The following is a 21,096-nucleotide window of genomic DNA, read 5'->3' as shown; positions in this document are numbered from 1 at the left end:
CCTGGACGAAAACCTTTTCCAGAGTGCTCTGGACCTCAGACTGGGCCGAAGGTTTACCTTCCAACAAGACAATGACCCTAAGCACGCCGCTAAAATAATGAAGGAGTGGCTTCACAACAACTCCGTGGCTGTTCTTGAATGGCCCAGCCAGAGCCCTGACTTAAACCCAATTGAGCATCTCTGGAGAGACCTGAAAATGGCTGTCCACCAACGTTTACCATCCAACCTGACAGAACTGGAGAGGATCTGCAAGGAGGAATGGCAGAGGATACCCAAATCCAGATGTGAAAAACTTGTTGCATCTTTCCCAAAACGACTCATGGCTGTATTAGATCAAAAGGGTGCTTCTACTAAATACTGAGCAAAGGGTCTGAATACTTATGACCATGTGATATTTCAGTTTTTCTTTTTTAATAAACTTGCTAAAATTTCTACATTTCTGTTTTTTTTCTGTCAAGATGGGGTGCTGAGTGTACATTACTGAGAAATAAAATGAACTTTTTTGATTTTTGGAAAATGGCTGCAATGAAACAAAGTGAAAAATTTAAAGGGGTCTGAATACTTTCCGTACCCACTATAAGTGAGAATGAAAATTATTGTTAGCTGCTTCCCTAATCAGGCATGTATTCAAAAGGACTCAACAATAGTAAGCATTTTATTTTAGCCATGTCTATTTTGTGCTTGTGCTCGAACAGACGGGGGTGTTTGTCAAGAGGTTCTGCTTTATATTTCAGTGCCAAGGCATTTCTCTTTTTCATATTTTAACCCATGGCTGGCTCCCAACCATAATGAATTGTGACCCTCTACAGCCAAGCTACGCCTGCAGACCCATCCTCCCAGCGTTCATATCCCAATAAACTGAGAGCTTAGATTATGATGTTTGACGATCGTCTGTCACAAAGACCACAGAAAATCTGGACAACTGGACATTTTTATGGGGGCAAATCCTAACCATATGAATCCAGCAAAAGAAGTGCATGTTCATGGCAAAAGGAGTGTAGTCATTTTATTTGTTTTTAATATGTATCTACAACAAGGGGGACACAGGCAAAAACGACTGACAAATTGATGAAAATTAAAACAAAAGCCCAAAAGAATTACATTTATTATCAATGCAGTTTTCCCACCTTTTTTCCCCCCAATAAGCAACATTTTTTTTGTCTAAAGAAACTTTACAATATAAAGAAACATACGAAGAAGGAACCTCTTATTTTACTACACGAGACATTTAGGATCTGAAACTACCCTAACATGAGATACAAAGCAACTCCCCAAGGACAGACTGCCTCATATTCAATACTGCTTTGTCATCAAGAGGAAAAATGAGGAACTTAACAGAAAAATCTTTACTCCCCTCAAAAAAAAATTCCTCTCTTAACCCTCCCTCACCCCTGAATGTTACAGTATTATACATCAGCACAATAGAAATACAGAAATGATCAACGTTGTGACGGCTTTACTTACAGGACAAAGATAGAGAGAAGTTCAACTGCATTTTATACAACAGTATTTCAAAGTACGTACAGGGGAGGAAACACCTGTTCCTGCACTCTCTCTACCTCTTAGCAATAAGAAGTCTCTCAGTTATTCCCCCCCCCCCCCCCCCTTTACTTTCCCAAAACACTTCTCCCGCCCCATTTTTAAATAGATTAAAAAAAATCCTTCATAGTAAAGTTTGTACTCTGGTCCCTGGCATGTTGGATTGAGCGACAGTGTCCTGCCGTGCCCTGCTTTCGGGTTGAGTTGTGTCAAGAGGGTAGAAGCTGAAATGCAGGTTCTTATTATGAAAAAATGTCCTCGTTCTTGCAAATTCCCTGTCAGAAACTGTGAAAAATATGCTTTTTTTCTTGTGGCTTTTTGGCCAGCTCACTCAAAATTTTTCAAGAACAGAGGCAGAGGACAATAAATGTGTAATTTTAAGTTTACGTTTTTTTCTCTCAAGGAAATGTGTATGACAGTGAGTTAGCTAAAGGCGTTCAAACACACTTCAAAAAGCTCCTCCCTCATCTTCTCAGACCCCTTGACGGTACAGCTCTGATGCACAGTACAGCCCCACGTTTGTCTGTGATGAGAAGAAATAGCATAATAGTCTATAGCAGCTCCAGTTTCTGTTTCTCATCATTCATACCATTTCTGAGTAAAAGACACACCGTTGCCCCAAATCAGCACGTCTCTGATCAACTATTGTTGTGATTTGAAAATATCAAAACATGTCAATGATATCAAAATGCATTTTACAGTATTTACAAAAAATGTAACTTAAAAGATGGAGAGTTGTACAAAAAAAAAAATCAGTTATAGGGATGGTGTGCGACTGTGTGTCTATGCTGGCCCGCTGGAAAGTTGAGACAAGGGGAAAAAGGACGGAGGTCTTTTTCTTCAAGATGAGCAAAGGGAGGGAGGCCACTTGTTACAGTCAACAGAGCAACGCTGTGCCGCTTCCTGGCCTGCATTGCTCCAACATAAAAATGATCAGCAGAGAGCCAGAAGTCCTTTCACCAGAAGTGACCTAAAGAGGGAGCGCTGCATGTATGACAACAAAATGTCTGCGAGCTAAACTGACTGGTGTGTAAAAGCAAAATTTCCATTAAGCACAGACATACATCACAGTGTGTTGAGGACTTCTCAGCAAAATAAAACAAAAAACAGTCCAAGTGTTCACTACAGGTCAGCAGGGATGATAACGCAGCCTACGTACACGTTGGAGTGAACAGTAACCTAAATGGGCAGCATTAGTGGAAGCAGCATAAGTGGGGTCAAAATGGTCGACACTTTTGAAAACGTCAGCACCTTTAGGGCTCGGATAGAGGTGTCTAATGATGTCAGACGGAGACGCTGCTGCTGACTGGATCTGCATATTTACACAGTTGCTACTAGTTCTGCAGTTAATTAAAAATAAAAATAAAACCAGGGATAACAAAAAGTAACAACGATTCATAAAACAAATTTAAAGTACATAAATAAATAGAGCTGTGCATTTCACTGCATTGAAGCTACTAAAAACAGGAGACGCTTCTGGTTTGGATTATTGAACAAGAAATACAATTTTTTTTTTATGGTTGCAAAAACTCTTAAGATAAAAAAACAAAACAAAGGGCCAATCAGTACCGTGATGGATAAAATCTTACCTGCAGGGGGCAGTGTGCTCACAGGGAGCAACATTTTACACAGCAAATAATTTTGGATTTGTGTGCACATACGTTGTCTTCATTATAATAATGTGCCCTCAGAAACAACAGAAATTTGACCCTAATCTTAAAATGATCATAACAATATCATTAATAACAATAACACAATAATAAAAATAGCAATGATACAATACATACACAAAAAAACAAAAAAAAAAAGGGGGGGGAAAAAGTTCACACAACGCCTCTGTTAAAAATGTACACAGAGAGAACAATGGGGGGGGGGGGGGGGGGAAAAGGAGGTCGTTTCATCCAATCCTCAATTGAATCCATTTAGAGGAACAAAAAAAAAAAATTAAAAAAAAATTCCGATCAAATCTTTTTTAAAGTCCAAAGTCGTGGCTGAAAAGCTTCCAGGCAGCTGCTAAAAGACCAGACACTGCGTCCTCAGGGGAGGGCTGTGTTATCCAGTCTCCTCTCCCTCTTTCTCTCTGTTTGTCCTCCTTCCCTCGCTCATTGTCTAGAACCTGACAGGAAGCCAGGGAGGCCAGGGCCGGAGTCAGAGAGGAGGCTCTTCCTGTTGCTCTGTGACTGCTTCCTATTCAGACCGACGGCCATCTTGCATGCTCCAGGAGGGCCCGTCTTAATTAGAGTCCCAGCATGCTCAAGGGCTGTCCCAGAAGGCTGTGTGGCCATAGAGTTCCCGAGTGAGAAAAGGAAAAGGGGGGTCCCGTGTGGAGGGGTGGGGGACAGTGGGTATGTGTGTGTGTGAGAGAGGAGGGGAGGTGGTCCAATCCAAAGTGACGTAAGGATTGAATTGAAGAAGAAAAAAATAAAATAAAATTCAGGTGAGGGGTAAAAAATAGGGGGGTAAATAATCAAAAAAAAAGGAAAAAATAAAATCACACACTCATCGTCATGTTGGGTGAATACTGAAAAGAGAGAGAGGGAAGGGGGAGGAGGGTACAGATGAGTGGCTATGTCACTGACAACATTCAAACACCAGAGGGCGCTCAAACCCAGCCCTGCAAAGCTAGAGGCACCGATGTTGGATCCAGCAAGGCTATCTGTATCCATCTATGGATATAGAGATATATAGATTCATAACCTTATTTACTTATTTTTTTAACCAGATATTTACATTTAAATTGCCAGATTTAGACTGTTTTCATTAGGCAAAGATCTTGTTTGTATTTAGTCAACATTTAAAAACCTGAATGCATTATCAACCATGTAGAATGTTCCTTTAAGTAAGAAATTGAAAAGTATGACTGGGGTGTTTGGTCTAAACTTCTAATGATTCCCAGCCTGCTGATTGGCTAAATCAAGGTATTAGAGCTCGACTATAATTCCAGCCTGTGCACCCCGTAGCTCTCCAGGCAGAGGGTAGGAGACCGTCACAATCTTACACAAAGCAAGAACAAGTACCAGCCTGCACCCAACAGAAGCCCAGACTCATATTGTCACTTTAGCAGAAACATTTTGCTTGTATTTGTCCTTAGATACAACAAATAAATGAAACAGGTTAGGATTTTGTGCCTATCAGCCAAACACTTTTACGGAGGGTATACAATGAATTTCTACGTGATTAGTAAGCGGCTACAATGCAAGCAGAACATCAGATATTCTTTACAGCCCTGTTTTTATTATTATTTTGTGTAATGAGCACGCGGTTGTGCACTTCAGGAACAACTCAGCATGTTTTGCATTTCAAATTTACAGTGCTGTGTCCCAAGTTACAAGTATAAAAACAGTTTTTAAGCAAGAGTGCTGCACTTAGAACTAGAGTTCTTCACAGGTCTGCTTGGTTTCTTGAAACAGAGATATGACCCGAAAAACAAGTTAAATCTGGTCGAAATTATATTCTCTCTATTTGGGCCCTAATGTGTTGCCAGCATGTGGAATACCTGAGTGGATCTGAGCAGACTTGCAATCAGCTCTGGTCATGTGGCACGTCATAATCTTCACAGTAATAAAATATGTGTTTTGTGTTATACGACGGAGAGTGTGAGCTGCAGAAAATACGGTATATATTGCTGTTCTTTTTGACTGTATGTAGTCCTTAATTGCTGGAGCATCGTGCTTTTGTTCGTGTTACCACTGGATTCCATCAGGCACCGCTCTGTGACGTTGCGTCTGCGACCCAAGTTTTGTTCTGTTCTATAGGGATTCATACCCCACCAGGAGCATTTCAGAAGCGGTGTTTTTGCCTGCCCAATTTTGCTGACATGCTCAGATTTTGATGATTTGGCATTCTACTATGTGTGAGTGAGCTACAGAGTTAAACTGTTTCTTTTGTTGTCTGTATTTCTGTCAAAATAGAATGGCTGCGTATTCTCTGCAGCGCAGAGCAGAGAGCCTCTTCTGAAACCTCTTTTGAAAATTTACTGGGTTGGGTTTGTGGAGGTTTTCATGTCTTTAATTACTGAAAAATAAAGTAGGTCCTCCAAAAAGGAAGTGTCAGTTCAAATGTAACACTGCTACCACTCTGCTCAGTTTTAGACTAGCCAATGAAGCTAAAACAAAAATAAAATAACAAAAGTAGGGACAAGACACAAAATGTACCAGAACATTATCAATAGTCTGAGATCAATACAAAAAATTATTTTGGCGAACCCTCTGCTTGCATTCTTCCACTGGTTTATGTCAGGACGTCAGGGGTAACTGTTAAGGGTCGTGAGATGTCATTCACTCCCTGTACTTACACTTTCGCTTTGGAATGGGTTCAAGAAGTTCCCGCCCATTTCGCCGTCATCTCTCGGCGTTCCAGGAGGGTTGTTCATGCCCCCCATGTTATTAGGGGAGCTCTGGAGGAACAGAGGGCAAAAAAAGAAAAGAAAGAGATTTTTCTCACAATCAGCACCATTAATGTTTCTTAGTAAATGTTTTCCTTTACACTCAGCGGACAAGTTAGGTTTATTGAAAATCTGATTTTAACTCACCTTTGGCAACCCATCCATATCCCCAGAGCCTGAGGAAGGGAAAGGAGAGAAATGGATTTTTTAAGGTAAACTTAATCCAAAATAAAGCACATGTCTTAGTTGAACATGCATCAGCTAAAGTCCAGCAGTGATTTGAAAGCCACACTGTGTTTAAACCCACCTAGTGAGCCGTTCATGTGGTGTGGCTCCATGGCTCCCATGGCTCCCATTGGCCCGTCAGGCCCAGGTCCCATAGGGAACTAGCAAAAATATGAAGAACAAGTTAATTTTTAATGTTTGAACTCTTTTATATAATGGTGGTCTATTCAAGTTGGGGTGAGGTAGAGATTATATAATTTATTCTTCCTGATTCATTTCCAGTGGATTCTTATTGAGCTGCATTATGTTTTTTGAATGCTGAACTGTACTGCTGTGTGGTTATAGATCCTATTTGAGCTGGATTCATTTATGTGAGCAGGGTTGTGTCATTTTAATTGTTTTTGCAAAACAACATCCATACTTTTAATCCAGAATCAATCTGCAGTGTCTGAAACTGTTAAACGCCTGGATAGTGAAACCGTTTACAGAGCTTTTGGTTAAATAACTTAGTGAACTTAAATCATGTGTGAGACTCACATTAGGTCTGTTGCCTCCTGGTCCGATAGGATTCATCATTGTATAGATGTTTTCACTGGAGTTAGTTGAATCTAAGGAAAAAAACAAAACACAAATTTTAGTTACATTCTATGAAAGAGATGATGTCAAACATCATTAATAAAGATTTTGATCAAACAATAAGTTAAATATTGAAAAAAAAAAAAAAAAAGACATGACATATGAGAACACTAATAGTGCTTGGGTTGGTGAGGGGACACACGCATGCTTGTTTAGTGAGGAAAGATGGGAGAGACGTCTATTTCTGACACAAGTGTTAGTGCTAATTAGGTGACGCACCACCTGGGCTGGGCATGATGGGAGTTCCAGGTGGACCTCCTCCGCCTGGAGGACCCTGGGGGAACAATCGATGATAGAGGTTAAAATTATGCTCATCAGAAAATGACGCCATCGGGACAATAAATGCTGTATCCAGGAGAGCTGCTCTGGTTTCGATAGATTTGAACTCACCACGTAGTTTCCTGGAGATGAGGAGGAGTAGGCTATCTGCAGGGGGAAAGAGGTAACAGATAATCAGATCTTAGGGCCAGGACAGTGAATGTTAATCTATATAAAGATGGACAAAATAAGAGGAACACTTTACAATCCAATAAAATCTATAAATAGTTTGTAAATGTTTAGACTGCAGGAGGTGGTGTTTATAATCTATACTAAATTTTACATCGGCCATAGTTTGTACTGTTGACAAAATATTATCCCTTTAAATGTCCTTCAAGGAAGCGAAGGAAAAGAGGATCAGTGGTCAAAAGCATCCTTAAGACAAAACTGTCCAATGGACCAGTACACCTTGATATGTGTGTAACAACACTACAATTTACAGCTTCCAAAATGCCAACAGAGCAAAATCAACACCTCTCTGAGCTGCTGAACCAAAGCCGAACTTCATAAGCACAACATTTGTATGTTGCAATGATTGCGTGGCACTGAGGGCTGTTTCTTCTTTCTTTGCGCACCACCTATGATGTGTGGTCATGTGTTAGGGTAAAGGGTTTTTGACTCACAGAGTTGGCATTAGGTCCTGGCCAAGGCCCTCTTCCTCCGGGACCCCTGAGGCGAGAAAAAATAAATAAATTTACTTGATACAGCAAAAGCAGAAATTAACCTGCACTAAGACGCTGATAAAGAGTCATATTTCACCAGATGTATGAGATGTTTTAACTTACATGTTCATTCCTGGCATGGGACCGCCCATGGAGTTGGGAGGAGGCCTCATACCTCCATAATTCTGGAAGATCAAATGTCAATAACATTGTTAGAACATTTAACGAGAAGTTATTATTTATTTTCAACAGCAGACTTGATTTTGATGATTCTAATTCTTTAAACTGTTTTGGATCTGGCCTTTTGTGCGGCATTTTCCTATAGATAAATTCACAAATATCACACATCGGGGTATATACACAGGAATCCAGAAGTGAAATTCAATACCTTTTAAGACCTTTTTCAAGACCTTTTCAACGTAATTTAAGACTGCCGCGCCACTTTGAGCTGTAACCGGTTAAGTCAGCCTCACACCTTTAAAAGGGGAATTGTGGAGTTTTTAAAAGGAATTTAAACATATTTATAGCATTTTATTACCTATACGTGACCAGGTTGTAACCTCACCTAAAAATTGAGGCATTCACCAACTTTCTCAGTTGCCTATAACAGCCTGTTTAGGCCTACTGTTTTCTATGTGAAGGCCTCATCGGATTTCCTGCGAAAATCCATCGTCTTACACAGGCTGTGATGTTTATGTGCGCAACATTACTGCAAAACATGTGAAACAGTGTGATTTTGTGTTTTAGTTGGTTCAAACTAGATAATGTTAACTTGCCTGCAAACGCCGACCAGTTGATGACTACCTGACATAGTTGTAACTTATTTTCAGTCACAAATATGTAAAGCGTATGCTGTTGGTTGCAATCTGAAACCTTACTGCTAGAAGCAACTAAAAACCACACAGCCCACCTTTAACTTACATTTGCTATAAATAGATTTTGAGACTGTAAAACTAAACACTCTTTTTGTGATAGCTTTCATCGACCATTGTATCAATACATCATAATTCAAATAGGCCAGCAGGGAACAAAGGTGAAGAGAATAAACTGAGTGATGGATAACGTTGGTAGTGTAGGCAGTGTAGCACAGACATTTGCAATCAGCAGCTGCTGTCTGCATCCTAAAGCTGATTTATGTAAACTTTAGTAAAACAGATGTAAAATAGAACAAGGGGAACGTGTTGCTCTCAGGAGGAGGAGGAGGAGGCTAGAAGCAGCACATATTGGCACAATGGCATCCTGGCTTTTATATTAATGTTAATTATATGTTGTTACTATATTCATTATAATCTATAATAGTTTAGTATATAGCTTACCACTATTATAATATTAATTCCAGTTACAGCTGTTTCATTTTAAGGTTGTTTTTTATTCATTAACTTTGTGAAAGAAAAATATTCTACAGTTAATTCTATAGTATATATTCTATAGTTAATTTTAAGTAGGCTACTAACTCGTCAATAATCATAACTATTTAGGCAGAAGGATTAGTTCAACATATGGAAAGTTTTTTTTTTTAAATCCCGCTCTGTCCAGGCTGTGATTAATCTGTTCACGAAAAGTGACGATGACGAGCGCATCGGCTTTATGAAAAGTTGATGTTTCAATAAAAAGGCACAGATGTAGCTAAATAGCCAGCTAATGTTAGCCAAACCAATATGCTGCTTATATTTTCCCTATTGTCTTCTGTCTTACCGCTTCACCTGCTGACAGAGGATCAGCATCTTGCCCTTGTTTTTGAGTAACGGGGCTGTTCGAGCGGCCACAGAGCTCAGTCCGACCATATTTTGAACAATTATAATTGGGGATCTGGCATTGGTGGAAGGTTACGGTTGGTTGTGCTGGTTCGCACGGATCTATTTCTAGGGGCGTATGAGAGTGAAAGGCTCGCACGGTAGATCCTAGATCCCTGCGCCTAACGTTACACAGAATAACAACTCGCTACGTTCTGCCTGTCTATTAATTTTGGCTATGCAATATAAATAAATACATTCACCCACACTTTTACCATACAAACTCTTTGGACAAAAATATCTACAAAATGTAATGCCTTGTTAAATGGCGATCAAGACTTTTTAATGGCCTTAATTTTCGCAAAATTGATTTATTACCTTTTAAGACTTTTTAAGACCCCGCGGACACCCTGACACATACATCACTGGACTAAGAGAAGCTGTGACGTCCTCAAACAAAGGGTGCTGACGAAAGTACAATTACAGAAAATACATAATTATATCAATATTTAGGTATTTTACTTACTAACCGACTCAAATATTATACTCACTGCTGATACTTGGAAAGCTGCATTTAATCTTAATCTTCACAAGATTCTAATTGACAATCAACAATAAATAAGTGTGAGCGTGTGTCTTTGTGATTTTAGGTTCATCATACCTGTGGGCCCATGGCCATTCCTCGAGGAGGGTTCATTCTCATAGGTCCACCCATGTTAGGATGTCCTACAAGAAACGACCCACAGTCACACACTGACCACGGCACACTACACACTATAGTGCTCATTTAAATCCACATTTGGCTCCTATGTTAAAGTCAGGAATTAAGACACAGACAATGCTTCATCCTAATCTCATTAGTTGTAACCCTCTGGGCCCCTGAAGCTGTAATCTGTGGCTAAAATCACCGAGGACCCCTCCCTGAGCTAAACATGCACACAGGAAAAGAAACAACCACGGACACGGAATTTGTGCAAAAATCCAAATGGATAACAAATAAAAGATTTTTTGGGTGGAATCAAGTCCTGAAATTACTTGTTTATTAATTGATTTATCAATTTATATTATTGTAAGAAAAATGTAATAACTGATTATTAGTTTTACGCAATCTGTCAAACAAAAATGTGTAGGTTCTTCCAGTGCCTTCAATATGAGGATTTGCAGCTTTTCTTTATCCCTAGTGCAGGGTTCAGCAATTTAAACTTTAAATACAACATAGAATACAATTTCAGCGCTGTTTTCCAGTTAAACCGGTGAAAATATGAAAAACTATTCAAATAAACCCCAAAAAACAGTGGGAACAATAATTACTTAGGTGTGTGAATCTATCAATATTTATATCTCATTATTGTCAGTACTTTTCAACAATAATTCCTAATAATTAATCATTACACACAACCAGGACCTGGATAAGCAGCAGAAAATAGGTAGTTGGATTAACTGAATTCTTTTAAATTTAGGATCCACATATGAGTTTTCAATGAGTTACCGGATAGATTCATCAATATATGTAAATAATCATTAGTTACAGCCCTAGGAGGGTCATCATCTATCATGGACACCTCTTCTGCTATACAAAATTAACATATTTCATTACAAGGAACCCCACCATCAATTTCCACTACCAGAGCTCTCCTGGCCTTACCTTGCGGTCTTGTCGGGTCCAAACTATTTGGCAGGAGAGGCTGGGATCCAGGAATTCCTCCTGGAGGCTGAGAAGAGACCAGACATGGAGACTGATTAAAATACTGACATTCTCTTGGCAAACACAAATACTCTGACTTGTCAAAAATCAACAAAAAAAAAAGTCAGTATGGAATAACCCCCACCCAAAAAAAAAACCCTGCTCAAGTACCTGATTTGGCATTCGGAGTGTGGGGCGCGGTCCACCTGGATACCGTGGTGACATGAAAGGCTGCAAAGCGAAATGGAGGAAAGAGGGTAAAGGGGAGGGGGGATTAAGGGTGGGAAATGTGTGGAAAAGAGGGACACAGAGAAAACGACATTTTCATTATTGATAAATCCAAGAGCACTCAAACAGGGGAAGCACTGAGGACACACAGATGGACAAAGAATGGAGGATGACATTGAAAGATCGCAAATTCTTCTGTCTGGAAAAAAATACACATAAGCAAGAATGAATTTTAACACACTAAAAGCATGGATTTGGGGGTGTGTGTGTGTGTGTGTGTGTGTGTGTGTGTGTGTGTGTGTGTGTGTGTGTGTGTGTGTGTGTGTGTGTGTGTGTGTGTGTGTGTGTGTGACGCAGGTTAACATGTATAAAGACAGCGCTGACACAGCTCCCTGCACACCCTGCCTGCCCTCGCTGTGGTGTAAGCTGATTCGGCCTGTGGTCTGCCTGGCGTAGTTAGAGACACCTCGGGCCAACAACACCGTCCAAAACCTTAGCGGAAGCATGTCCACAATCTCTCGCACACAAGACAGAATCCAGAAACCACAAGAATGAAGAGCCGGGCTGCTGCAGTTAATGGGCAAAGGCTAGCTTTACCTCCACAGTGTCATCTGTAGCTTCTGTTCTGGATAAATGTTGAAACACACTCTGAGAAAGTTTTTTTTTTTTTTTTTTTTTTTTTTTTTAAAGGCTGAATGTGTTGAATACGCTCTTATCTAGTGAGTCTATTGAGTAACTCTAAACTCTGAATGTTCTATATGTGCGTAAAGTGGGCATACATATGAATGCCCATGTATTTTATACGTATATTTGACGTGCCCATAGTGCCTGTCCCCTGTTTTATTTATAAGGTGCAAGAGCAAGTAAGCAGAGCGGAGGGGAGTGTGCAAGTGTGTAAAGAGTGGAGGAGCAGATAAGTGTGTGCAACCCCCCACAAGCTGCTCCGGGGGCGGGGCAAGGAGTGAATTATTCATCCCGCATGGGGGACAGCCGATTCTAGGCCTTGGTGAGGATCGGGCCCTGCTTCCTCTGGATGCTTGGCTTTCATAAAGGAGCTGGCAACTGGAGGGGCTGACATCTACGAGGAGTTAGCCAGAACTAGGTCTAACGGGGCTCGAGGGTAGGAGGAGGAGAAGAAAAAGGAGAAAGTGTGCGAGTAGTGAATGGAAAGGAAAAGAGCTTGTGTGTGTGGGCGAGGGGAGGGGGTTTTAGAGGGAATGAAAGAGAGAGGGGGTGTTTGAAAGAAAGTGTTTGCATCTTACCTGGCCATGGGGTCCCATCATGGGGTTGCTGGGGTTGTGTGGGGGGGGCTGTGCGTGGGGGGACTGCTGAGAGCCAGGTGGTCCCTTTAAGAAAGAAGAGCGATATCAGAGAGGGGAGGGGCCAAAGGGGTGGGGGGGTGGGGGGGTTAAAACCTGGAGGAGTTGCCCGATCAAAATCATCAGAAAGGGAAAACGAGAGGGATGGGGGGGGTCAGCTGGGAGTCTTTAGGTTAGGGTGGAAGAAGATGATTGATAAAGCTGGACATTTTGGGCAAATTCTTTCAAATCTGCAGTTAGATCATGTACTCCTTAACAAAAAAAAAACAAAAAAAAACACATAATTAAAAGCCAAACACAATTTTCATTTGCCCTCGAGTCCAAACACGCAAACAGAAATTAGCATTAAGCATAATTATTTGGTTGGCCTTAACATATGTGAAAGAGATGATCCTTGCGACCCTCAGGTCAGAGGACCACATGTAGTTTTCCTCACAAACACACGGGGGCAGTGTTGTCAAAGGCTCACAGAAGCAGGACAGGCAGCAGCAGGACAGGCACTAGTGGCAACTTCAAACCACAAATGATGATACAGAGAAAGCAAGCTTAAAGTTGGGAGTTTTTCCTCCTTATTTTAAGCCTGCTTCAGTATGACAGTGTATCCATGTCCACAAGGAGAGTAACCCCCCCCAAGCTTCTCTGGCACACCGCTGTGTTACTGCCGACATTTCACCCCAAGACAAGAGGTTAACGACCCCTAATAAATAACTCATTATGCAACTATGTCTCTTTCTCCGCGTGCGTATCCCTCTTAGGCACCGAGACACAGGTTGTCTATATAAACCTACAGTTAGCCAGAACAAGCACGTATCTGGTTCTGGAGGTGAAGCTACATCCACCAACCACATTTGTCAGTTTGTCTCAAAAGGCTTCAATAAATAACACCTGTTTTGTGCCATTACAGGTACAAGTACAAACCACTGTACAAAATAATCAGCAAACTCCAAGAATCCGCACCATAATATTGAGAAATCCAATCACAAATGTATGGACACTACAATATGAGCAGGGCTGGATATCGAATGTTTGGAAACAATGAAAGCCGTCAATTACAGCACACTGGAATTGAATATCTGGTCTAGGGTTGCAACTAATGATTTTAATAATTTAACTATTGATTAATCTTCAGATTACTTTCTCAGTTCATCGATTGTTTTGGACTATAAAACATCAGAAAGTAGCAAAACAAATCCTTCCTACAGCCAAAGTGTCATAATGACATCAAATGTTTTGGTTGTCCATCAAACTGTTCAAAAATATTCCAAAAATTTAGTTTACTGTAATATAGACAAGGAAGAGCAGCAAATCCTCATGTTTGGCTTTTTTGCTTGAAAATGGACTTAAACAATTAATCGATTATCAAAATAGTAGATTAATTTTCAGTCAATCAATATACGGATTAAACAACTAATCGTTGCTAATCTGCTCTGATTTGTAATAAAGATCTATTGACTGCATCAGCCTTTTCTCTCCAGATACCATTTCAGATACCTCAGCTCAAGGTTTCTGCTGCTACCAGACAGTGATCTGATAATACTGCCCTCTTTTTCCTAAATTTAAAAGCTATACACCTCACCGAGAGGATATTTTTCTATCTAAGGAAACATGACGCCAGGGATTGCTGTGGTGCTAAAAAAACAGAATAATTAATGTAACTGATGTTAAAAAACTGAATTTTCTGATGACAGCATAGACAAAGATACAGTTTTAAATGTTGGTCAATCATGTCTGACCCGTATGTGATCCACTATCTGCCCGGATACGGATTGAGCGAATTGGAGTATCCCAAATTTGTCATCTTGTTTAGAGCTGAAACAATTGATGAATTAATCAATTAGTAAAAATCTGAATACCTTTGAAATTGTGAACTGAATCAGACAAAATGAGACATTTGAAGACATCACCTTGAGCTCTGTGAACCTAATTTTATAGACAAAATTATTTATCAATTAAACAAATGTAGAATTAGCATAATATTTGATCCCTTATTACATATTATCAGATAAGATTTCAATTTAAAATAACAATTTAGCCAATTTTAGACCAATAGTCCCTGTACAGCTATTTGTGTTTCAACAACATTTTAACATGTGGCCTCTTCTGTTAAATGAAAGAAATATAGAGTTTTGCATAACAACATGTTTATATTTCTCAAAGCAGAGTATCAGAAAAGGTATTGTTTAGGTATCAGCTCTGAAACTCAGTATCACAGTAGGACAAGTACTGAAAAGATTTCAAATGATACCCAGCACTAATGATGAGGATGAACCATATTTGCAGCAGATAACCAAAAGCTTTCCGTTACAATAAGGTCCCTTGAACACAACACACACTCGCCCAATCTCACTCCCCCACCAATGTTATAAATAGCATTTCCATGCGTCTCCCCCCCCCCCCCCCCCCCCCCCCCCCCCCCCTTCCCCTTGCTTATTCACAGTCGTACTTTCACTAATCCCCCCACCACCACCTCCATCCTCTCAGAACATTGCCTCGTTCTCTGCAAGCAAACAATGGAGTGGTAGGTAGCCACAGAAACAAACACAGGGCCACAATCCTGGTGGCACTGATCTTTCACATTTCCCTCTCTCTTCCCCTCTCGCCCCTCTTCATCTCTCTCTCCATCCTTCCCTCTCTCTATCGTGTCACTCGCCTTTTCTCTCCTACTCTTCTCGACCACCTTATCGTGCCTCCTGCCAAATGCCAGTGCTGTCCATCACACCGCCGCCTCACGGAGTGGGTGTGTGTGTTTGTGAACGTGTGCCCGCGCATACTTGTATATGTATCTGTGTGCGTTTGTGTGTCTCATTCTCTTCACTCTTCAGGCAGCCATCTCCCACACTAAAAACCATTCCCTTCACAGAGCCGGGACAGGTCAGAGACAGAGATGGAGATGGAGGACTGGAGAGAGGATGACTACTGGGTGGTTGAATCACGAATCGTCGAACGGCAGCCCGGAGAGAGAGAGAGCTGCAGATGAATGAACGTTGTGAACGTCAGAGGCTCCGGTGGGTGTAAAAGTCAAGAGTGGAATAAACAATGTTTGGAAAAATGTGGGAAGAAAAGGAAAAACAAGTGGGAGAGTTGGAATTGTGGCATCACCTGATCCAACTCGATGTACTGATTTTAGAGTGAAGGACCTAATTACTAGACCCGACTGATACTGGATTTTTAAAGCCAAAAGACTCTTGAGAATGATCAAGATCTGATGATTGTATCAAATATCTATCAGCTGATATACTAACATTTTGTAACTGTAACCACTGTTACAGTTTAACAATAATTAATAATAATAATAGTTTAATTTAAAATAAATAGGTCGTTTTGGAAATAGATGGTTTTCACACGACAGTGCCAAAAGAGATAATATAAGATGGTACAGTAGAAGTCATAATAACAGCAATAATAATATGAATGAAAACACACAAGACAACTCTTATAAACTTCTTTACAAAGAATTGGATTTGAAGTCAAATATACATAAATATGCTGCAAATAAAACATTTATCACTACAGCTGCTGCTCAGCATGTTAACATAAATGCCAATATAGATATAAAAAGTAAATGGCTACCTTTATATTGCGCTTTTGTCCAAAGTGCTTACAAAAAGGTATTTGCCACTTACATACACAGTTTACATATACACACTTATACACAGTGCTGGAGAATTTAAAGAATATGCAAATGTTGCCTAAAATCTTGGTGATATTTTTTTGGGAGAGACAGAGTTATGGTACAAAAAGACGAGTGTCTTTGAAAGTGAAGGAGAGATGTTGGAGTGAACAGGAAGGTGACAAAATTTAGAAGACAAACCTGGAAGAAGCCTGGGGGCATGGGACCACCTGGCATGGCATCGTTCGGGGGCATGTTGCCCATCACTGGGCTGGGCGCTGCCGCTGCACTCTGAAAAACACAAATGTTGGATATTAAAAGTGGTGTTAGAGAGTGTGTGTGTGTGTGTGTTTGTGTCTGTCTCCACTGCTCAACAGTAATATTTATTTACATGATGCACCGGTCACCAAATTACTACAGGGGGCAGTGTCTACACCTTCAATCATAGCACACTCCTGCACCCCCCCCCCCAATCTCATCTAAAGGTTAATGATTAAGTCAGAAAAGCATCCTCTATTACAACCTTTAAACTGTTCCCTCATCTCTGTGGAAGACAGGAGATGAGAAGAGCTTTGTATGAACTTGGATAGAAACAAAAGGAATAAGTTTTAAGGAGCAATCCCACCAAAATGTAATTCCTATGCTCTGGGACTTTTTTTCCCCCCCAGAGATACAAAGCTGTAAAGATAGCGAACTGCAGCAGTCCTGTGATCTATGCCATCATACACACGACTGTGTATTGAAGAGTAGTGCTTTACTGACCAATATGTGCTACTGCTTTCAGGTCACAACTTATTCATCTACAAGGTATGCGATGATTCATTTGATTATATTTCATATTTATTGTGGTTCATCTCATCTAAAAACCACAGTTCTGCAGTCGGTTTGATTATTTGGTTATCTAATGAACCGCAGAAGTATCACCTCTCAAATGTCATGTTTCTACAAAACTCTGAGATCGCTTTGTCTGCAAATCAATGCATCAGTGACACCGTGCGTGAACTGTGGCAAAATGGTAATGTATAACTGAAAATCTATGGTCATTTTGGAGGCAGGTGGTGTTTAGATCTCCAGTGTTTTATTTAAAATAAAAACACTAGTTATCTTTGTTTTTACACCTAACATTTCCACATTATATAAAATTGTACATTAAAATGTTTATTAATGGTCCATCAGGGTTACTATAGTTAGGGAGTTAATAAAGTCTACATTATTTCATTTAGAGGAGGGCCATATATATATATATATATATATATACACATACATACATACATACACACATACATATACACACACACACGTTGAGCTTAGTTTAAAGATACTTATTTTCTACTTTTGTTTAGTTTATAAAAAGATATATTTTTAAAGGTGTGTTGTCAAGGCATTTTGTATATTAAATATTAACAATAAACAGAACAATATAATATAAAAGTTATTGCATGTCTTCATCTCCTTATTTACTGATTTCTCCTTAAAATGTATCTATGCAATTTTTTTTTAATAACTGGCATTTTTATATTTTTACACTCATTTTGTATCCTCGTATCTAAACTTGTCATCATTTTAATTCTAAATATAAACAAAGGACATATTTCTTAAAAATACAGTAACAGGTCATCAGCAAATAAGTTGAGTTTGTAGTGCAGCTTAACTATTCAAGGGTAATAGATGCTAGAGATAATTGAAAGCAAGGAACTTTAACTATTAAACCTTCCGTCTGTTTGGAGCTGGGACTTCTGTTCTTCACTTCTGTTTAACCTGCCGTCAAAATTTCAATATAATCTAAGTAAACAAAATCTTCTATTATATATGACAAAAACTACCATCCTTCAGGTTTTTAATATCCTATGAGAAAATTAATAGTATGGTTATTCAACTGTACAATATTAAAGTATATGCAATTTCTAAAATTAATGAGTACTAAATGAAGTAGGGATTAATCGGTCGGCTGATTAATCAGGCAGATATCTGGCATTTTGATATAATTGGGCTCGGCCGTTGCCTGCACTCACAAGGCCCATAAACTAAAAGTGTCTTTGGACACATCTGCTGGCAACCTTGTCAGTGTAACTGCTGTAGAACAATGTCAGTGCTCCCCCTTCACATTTCTCCTATCCAAAACGAGAGCAAATCTAATCTAAAACCATAACTGGCTAGCGTATATGTTGCTATACTGTAGAGCATAATGCAGTTGAACGTCACTTCTGACAAACTGTACCCCACTCTTCCTGAAACACCAGTCGCGTTCTAAAATCTACAGCATAAGCTAATATATTTTTATATTTCATTATTAATAAAAATAAAATTCATCTAAAAACAACACATTACGTTATGGAATTACACATGACACTTCTTGGTTTTGATATCGGCATTATATAACTGCCATCAGCCGTCTGCTCTCTAAATATCGGTATCAGCCATTGAAAAACCCGTATCTGTCGACCACTACTTTAAAGTGGTTGAAAAGACATATTTAATCAACATTTAGGTAAATCTGTGTGTCTGAAGAGATTCTATAGGCAGATATCTAATATTTAAAGACTCAGATCGCAACTGCAACTGCTTAACTACTAACTAATCTTATTACCAAAGCTAACAACACCACCAATTCTTTTTTCCAAATCTCTTTTACGTCAGTCAAACAATACGGAAAAATAAAACGAGAGTCTAGGATAGAGGAGAGGGGGTGAATGATTCAGCCCGGGAGTTAAATATGATATAACTGTATTCTTGTCAACACACATAGACGGAGACGCGTGTTCAGAGTGCTTACATAAGCACGCTGGAACAAACACACATGAACATGCACACGAACACGCAAACATACGCACACACAGAGACACGCAAAGAGTTGCATCACAGGCTCACAAAGTGCAGCCCTTCAGTACAGAGAGGCAGACGGGAGGGAACCGCAGGCTACAGGACCAGAACAGGGAGGGGCTTTAAGACCCAGGGGAGGGAGTTACTCTCACAACACCCCCCCCACTGTTCCACCAGCACACACACACACACACACACACCTAACAAACACACTACATCCATGTGACACATACTGTATTGCTTGAACAACAACACATACTACCAATTACCTACATGCACACAAATGCACTCGCTGTCCTCCTTCCCCTGACTATCTGAAACCAACACACATATTAATTGAAGAATCTCACTCACTCTCACACACACACACACACACACCTCCCCCCATCTTTATGCTAATTTGCTAGTGAACATGAGCAGGCCACTGAGTCCCAGGGGAAGAAGCCGGGTCTGCTGCCTCTTTCTCTCCTCCTCCATCCATCTCCCTCACTTCTCTCCTTCCACACACTTTTCTCTCCATCTTTTCTCCTCTCAGTGACCCCCCTCACTCATTTTTCCTGGCCCTGGCGAACATACACCCCCCCCACCCCCCACCCCTTCCCTGTGCCCCAACCCCTGTACTATTCCCCCCCTTCCCTGTGCCCCAACCCCCTGTACTATTCCCCCCCCCCATCACAACCTCTCCTCCCCTCAGCCCCCCCAGTAGGGTGTCAGCAGCTTGCAGAAGCTGTTGCTATGGAGACAGGTCCTATCTGCACTCTGTCCCCCTGGCATCCCCCGCTCCAGGAGCGCAGAGAGAGAGAGAGAATAAGAAGATGCAGGGAGAGAGAGAGAAGGCACAAGTACGAGATAGAGGAGAGAGGGAGCTAAAAGATATGAGAGAGGCAGGAGAGAGAAAAAAGATGATGGGGGAGAAAAAAAAAAAAAAAACTAAGAAGACAATGTTTCAAGGAGAGAGATTTCGGTTCTGTTCACAATCACTCACTTGGTCACATTATTGTTATAGACTATTAATGATCTAGTATCCAATTCCACAATTTGCTGATTGAAACTGAAGGCTCACAGAGCACAGTTCCCACCAGCAAAGGTAGATTTAGTATGTAGTCGGTCTTTATTAAAACCAACTGGCCTGGGGAAATACAAAAAGGATCCAACAGTGCTTTTTTATTTTTTTGAAGTTGCACCCACAGTACCACCTATATCTGCCTTTCCATTTTAACTCTTTGCTGAGAAGTGGCAGAGTGTCAGGAAACCTTGTGACAAGACTGTCTCCTTGAAATCAGAATAACTCGATTCACTGAGACAGTAAATCTACAGGAATTTGTCTGGTTGACATAGGTGCAGGTAAACAATGGCTGCTAATGCAGGTATGGAGACGAGCACACCTTTATGCAAAGAAACAAGTTAAATCCACAGCAGGCATTAACACTGCCCTAATTAGTTGATATAATGAACATGAATTTTTGTAGTTGAGTTGAATTATTCATTTTCAGGTTGTATGTATGGGAAAGAATGGAGTGGGTAAAGGAAACGCCGGGTGGCAGCACAAGTTGAAAAGGGCTTTAATGCCTGACATGCAGCAGGAAGGAGAAGAATACGTTTATTTCATTGAAGCTGGCTGAAAGTTCAACAAAACCCATGGGACACATTTTCAAATGTCTGGAAATATTTACACTGTTTAAACTGGGAGCTATATTTTAATGGCCTTCCTCAGCGTCACTGCACAGTGTCAAAGCATCCCGGAGCCACGTCTGAACAAAAATAATATTGGGTACGTTTTTATTTTACCTGGTTATCAATAATACTACAGACCTGAACTATAGCAAATTGTTGTGGCTTCAGTAGTTTTTGAGGGTGAACTGCTAATTTTTTGTTTTTTTAAACAAACACACACACACACACACACACACACACACACACACACACACACACGCGCGC

At 40.3% G+C, this 21,096-nt stretch overlaps 1 protein-coding gene across 5 annotated transcripts in view; it reads right to left on the bottom strand.

The window, feature by feature from the left end:
• Nucleotides 1-980: 980 nt before the first annotated feature.
• The window catches only part of zgc:110158 (uncharacterized protein LOC553590 homolog), a 44,341-nt gene continuing 24,225 nt past the window's right edge, over nt 981-21,096 (bottom strand). For 2 of the 5 annotated variants that reach the window (XM_046062526.1, XM_046062524.1), the window contains exons 5-18: nt 16,540-16,629; nt 12,672-12,755; nt 11,353-11,412; nt 11,143-11,209; nt 10,159-10,223; nt 7,888-7,949; nt 7,726-7,771; nt 7,175-7,210; nt 7,004-7,058; nt 6,686-6,756; nt 6,231-6,309; nt 6,071-6,099; nt 5,834-5,935; nt 981-4,060 (exon numbers count right to left, since the gene is read on the bottom strand). In XM_046062526.1, the coding sequence (XP_045918482.1) occupies nt 4,031-4,060; nt 5,834-5,935; nt 6,071-6,099; nt 6,231-6,309; nt 6,686-6,756; nt 7,004-7,058; nt 7,175-7,210; nt 7,726-7,771; nt 7,888-7,949; nt 10,159-10,223; nt 11,143-11,209; nt 11,353-11,412; nt 12,672-12,755; nt 16,540-16,629 (876 nt within the window). In that variant the 3' untranslated portion in view covers nt 981-4,030. The remainder of the gene's footprint in view (nt 4,061-5,833; nt 5,936-6,070; nt 6,100-6,230; nt 6,310-6,685; nt 6,757-7,003; nt 7,059-7,174; nt 7,211-7,725; nt 7,772-7,887; nt 7,950-10,158; nt 10,224-11,142; nt 11,210-11,352; nt 11,413-12,671; nt 12,756-16,539; nt 16,630-21,096) is intronic. The other 3 variants (XM_046062528.1, XM_046062527.1, XM_046062525.1) reach the window with 2 other exon arrangements.

The sequence above is a fragment of the Micropterus dolomieu genome, linkage group LG11, assembly GCF_021292245.1.
Source record: "Micropterus dolomieu isolate WLL.071019.BEF.003 ecotype Adirondacks linkage group LG11, ASM2129224v1, whole genome shotgun sequence".
Lineage (NCBI taxonomy): Eukaryota > Metazoa > Chordata > Actinopteri > Centrarchiformes > Centrarchidae > Micropterus > Micropterus dolomieu.
The sequence above is the reverse complement of the archived record's forward strand: the minus strand, read 5'-3'. Positions and strand labels throughout refer to the sequence as shown.